The 4465-nt window shown below is 46.8% G+C and overlaps 1 protein-coding gene across 2 annotated transcripts in view; it reads right to left on the bottom strand.

Moving 5' to 3' along the window:
* The window catches only part of LOC112073736 (protein LYRIC), an 11130-nt gene extending 7850 nt beyond the window's left edge, over positions 1–3280 (bottom strand). Inside the window, exons 1-4 of one of the 2 annotated variants that reach the window (XM_024140975.2) lie at positions 3265–3280; positions 2180–3234; positions 2029–2100; positions 1701–1931 (exon numbers count right to left, since the gene is read on the bottom strand). In XM_024140975.2, the coding sequence (XP_023996743.2) occupies positions 1701–1931; positions 2029–2100; positions 2180–2231 (355 nt within the window). In that variant the 5' untranslated portion in view covers positions 2232–3234; positions 3265–3280. The other variant, XM_024140976.2, reaches the window with a different exon arrangement.
* Positions 3281–4465: the final 1185 nt, after the last annotated feature.

Here is a 4465-nt window from a genome sequence, read left to right as displayed (position 1 = left end):
TGTTGCCCTACAGGCCAGGTAACAGACAGGTGGCTTCAGGTTACAACAGGCCAGGTAACAGGTGGTGGTACAGGCCAGGTAACAGACAGTGGTGGTACAGGACCAGGTAACGACAGGTGTGGTACGAGGACACGGTAACAGACAGGTGGTGTACAGGACAAGGTAACAGACAGGGTGGTGGTACAGGACAGGTAACAGACAGGTGGTGGTACAGCAGGTAACAGACAGGTGGTGGTACAGGACAGGTAACAGACAGGCGGTGGTACAGGCAGGAAAACAGGGGTGGTACAGCAGGTAACAGACAGGTGGGTGGTACAGGCAGGTAACAGACAGGTGGTGGTACAGGCAGGTAACAGACAGGGGTCGCGTTACAGGCCAGTAACAGACAGGTGTGGTACAGGACAGGTAACAGACAGGGTGGTGTACAGGCACAGGTAACAGACAGTGGTGGTACAGGCCAGGTAACAGACAGGCTGGTGGTACGAGGCAGTAACAGAACAGGCTGGGTACAGGCCAGGTAACAGACAGGTGGTGGTACAGGCAGGTAACAGACAGGTGGTGGTACAGGACAGGTAACAGACAGTGTGGTAAGGACAGGTAACAACAGGGGTGTACAGGCAGGTAACAGACAGGGGTGGTACAGGCCAAGTAACAGACAGTGGTGGTTACGAGACAGGTGGTGGTACAGCAGTAACAGACAGGATGGTGGTACAGCAGTAACAGACAGGTGGTGGTACAGCGACAGGTAACAGACAGGTGGTGGTACAGGTCAGGGTGGTACAGGACAGGTAACAGACCGGTGTGGTACAGGACAGGTAACAGACAGGGTGTACAGGCAGGTAACAGACAGTGGTGAGTACAGGCCAGGAACAGACAGGTGGTGGTACAGCAGGTAACAGACAGGTGGTGGTAACAGGCCAGCGTAACAGACAGGTGGTGGTACAGGCACAGGTAACAGACAGGTGGTGGTACAGGCCAGGTAACAGACAGGTGGTGGTACAGGCCAGGTAACAGACAGGTGGTGTACAGCAGGAAAGACAGGTGGTGGTACAGGCCAGGTAACAGACAGGTGGTGGTACAGGCAGGTAACAGACAGGTGCGGTGGTACAGCCAGGTAACAGAACAGGTGGTGGTACAGGCAGTAACAGACAGGTGGTGGTACAGGCCAGGTAACAGACAGGTGGATGGTACAGGCAAGGTAACAGACAGGTGTGGTGTACAGGCCAGGTAACAGACAGGTGGTGTGTACAGCAGGTAAGACACGGTGGGTACAGAGTAACAGACAGGTGGTGGTACAGGACAGGTGTGGTAAGGCCAGGTAACAGACAGTGGTGGTACAGGCCAGGTAACAGACAGTGGTGGTACAGGCATGTAACAGACAGTGTTGGTACAGGTCCAGGTGGTGGTACAGGACATGTAACAGACGCTGGTGGTACAGGACAGGTAACAGACAGGTGTGGTACAGGACAGTGGTGGTTACAGGCAGGTAACAACAGGTGTGGTACAGGACAGTAGTGACAGCCAGGTAACAGACAGGTGTGGTACAGGCAGGTAACAGACAGGTGTAGCGTACAGGACAGGTGGTGGTACAGGCCAGGTAACAGACAGGTGGTGGTACAGGCAGGTAACAACAGTGGTGGTACAGGCCATTGTGGTCTAACCTATCAGATCATCCTCGTAGTTCGGTCTTCTTACAGCACCTTCCTCAGCCCTCTTCTTCTTCTTCTTCTTCTTCTTCTTGGGCCTGGCAGCCCCCCCGGCAGAGTCATCCTCCTTGTCATCGTCTGACCCCTGTTCCCCCTGGGGGTGGTTGGGTACAGGGTCCTGGGGTGGGGGGCCGGGGGCCTCTCCCACCGGGGGTCCCTCATAGTTCCCCCACGGCTCTGTCGGGGCGTTCCAGTCTGAGCTGGGGTCCGCTGCTGCAATACCGTCTGGAAACAGAACAGAGAAAATACCAAGTTACATATCGTACCCGCCCAGTGAAGGCAGAAATCACAGCACATTAACTCAAAACGAATTGTTTCTTACTTAATCCTGACCACTCATCAGACGGAGAGGGGCATTCCCACTGTAGCTCAGAGGCAGGATGGGTGATGTGCTCTGGAGAAGACAGAGAGAGCATCTTAGCCTTCCTAAACCAATAGTCCATTCTACAGTCCCTGACATCAGTGTTAATCACCTGTAGTCTTCAGTCCAAGTACAGAGGGTAATGTGTTGAGTTCAGTCTTCATCCTCCCATCAACCCCACTCCACGACCCTGGAAGGAATAAACCAATAGAGACTGTTGTTCCCACAGAACATCCAGAAAAACAAAGGAATAAACCAATAGAAACCAAAAACACAAAAGCTTTGAAATTCAGTTGCCATTCTCAAATCCGTCTAACGGATGGAAACGTTAAGGGGCCGATTCAGACTTATGAATGTACACACTTCTCAGTATTTGGTATTCAGACTTACCTTATAGTACCACAGTATGAGTCATAATACCCATAAAACCTAGCAGTCAAACAGGGTCATTTTCCCAATCGTTTATTCCACCATTTCTTATTCCCAAAGGGAATTTTAGAACCCCTTGTAGGTTTACCCCGGCGTGACGTTTTGATAACCATGTAAATCTCTCTCGGACAAGGTGACTTTTATCATAATGAAATGCTAATTAGCTGCTAATGCGGCTATCATAAAGAACTACAAATACCATGATGATCTGGACGAGACTGACGAATCGAGACAAAGGTAAGAATCTCTGGATTAACTAATGTTAGCTAACTGTAGTGTTAYGTTTCCCAGCAAGAAAACCAAATAATGTATCTCAAACAGAAGAGGGAACTAACAGAATCATCAACAACCAAAACAGGTGGTGGGGTTCTAGGAGCGGTTCTGAAAGATACTCATGGGGGTGTCCACTGAAAGATGACTAGTAACAACAACTGGGACCTAAAAGACACCCACCATGAGACCCACTAAATGTACCCAAGAAGAGGAAAACACAAAGAAAACCCACACCAAGGAAGTAAACAAAAAAGTGGAGCAAAACAAAAACAATGAAGATCAGATAAAGGACTTTTAAAATTAAAAAAAAAAAACGTTTTAATTTTTTTTACAAGTCAAATAGGACGCGCCAACTGAAGGTGTTAACCCTCCACATCAAGACAACTGAAGGTGTTAACCCTCCACATCTCAAGACAACTGAAGGTGTTAACCCTCCACATCTCAAGACAACTGAAGGTGTTAACCCTCCACATTCTCAGACAACTAAGTGTTAACCCTCCAATCTCAAGACAACTGAAGGTGTTAACCCTCCACATTCAAGACAACTGAAGTTGTTAACCCTCCACATCTCAAGACAACTAAGTGTTAACCCTCACATCTCAAACAATGAAGGTGTTAACCTCCACATCTCAAGACAACTGAAGAGTGTTAACCCTCCACATTCTCAAGACAACTGAAGGTGTTAACCTCCACATCAGACACGAACCCATTCAAGACAACTGAAGGTGTTAACCCTCCACATCTCAAGACAACTGAAGCCATGGCCATCCACTCTTAAATATCACCTGGGCAGCAAAGGTGTAACACATCCTGACTAACGAGGCAACACCAAATCGGTGCGCCCTATGTGCTCATGTCAACCTCGAATATAAATGGAAAAACAAAGACTAACAGTAGTAAAGATTAAATAGGATAAATTGCTTTAAAAATAGTACAATTCTGTGAACAGTCTTGGTTAAGTTTTAATTGAAAAATACCTGTTAGCAAAGGTGTCAGCTAGAGATGAGGTGCAGGAGCATGCTGGGATTGTAGTTTGCATGAGTCTACTTGATGCTAATTAGCATTTTTCGAATCAGAGTAAATAGAGCAAATATATTGATAAAGTCACCTTGTCCCTAGATTTACACGGTTATCAAAACATCACGCAGGGCAAACCTAAACGAAACACAGCCTATTTTAAATGTTTCTAAAATAAATGGTGGGAAACGATTGGAACCATTCCGTTTGACCACAAGGTTTTATGGGTATTAGAGACACACCACTGTGGGGCTCTATTCTGTCGTGTAACACGCTCTGTAGGTGTGGCTACCTTGCCCACTCTGAATAAATGTCATTCAAGAAAGTCATCTAAATATGTGTCTCCATTTCAGCACCAATGGTAGATTGAAAATACTCTGTGTAGATTATTTAGGTAAGTAATATTTATGATCATTAAACTGGCCTGAAAGCCTTCACACAAATAAAGAAAATGGTGGTTTGATTCATTCAGTTCTTCAACCCATGGTAATGTGGAAGATAGTGTACATATAATTCTAAACAGGGAGAATAGTGTACACTAGTAGGTTATACCTGTCTATTACCTGTTACTAACCATGGACTGTTATAACGGAGAATAGTGTACCTAGTAGGTTATACCCTGGTCTATTACTGTACTAACCAGGACTGTTAACAGGGAGATAGTGTACACTAGAGGTTA

Source organism: Salvelinus sp. IW2-2015, unplaced genomic scaffold, assembly GCF_002910315.2.
Source record: "Salvelinus sp. IW2-2015 unplaced genomic scaffold, ASM291031v2 Un_scaffold2348, whole genome shotgun sequence".
Lineage (NCBI taxonomy): Eukaryota > Metazoa > Chordata > Actinopteri > Salmoniformes > Salmonidae > Salvelinus > Salvelinus sp. IW2-2015.
Note: the sequence above shows the minus strand (reverse complement) of the source record. Positions and strands in the feature narration are given on the sequence as shown.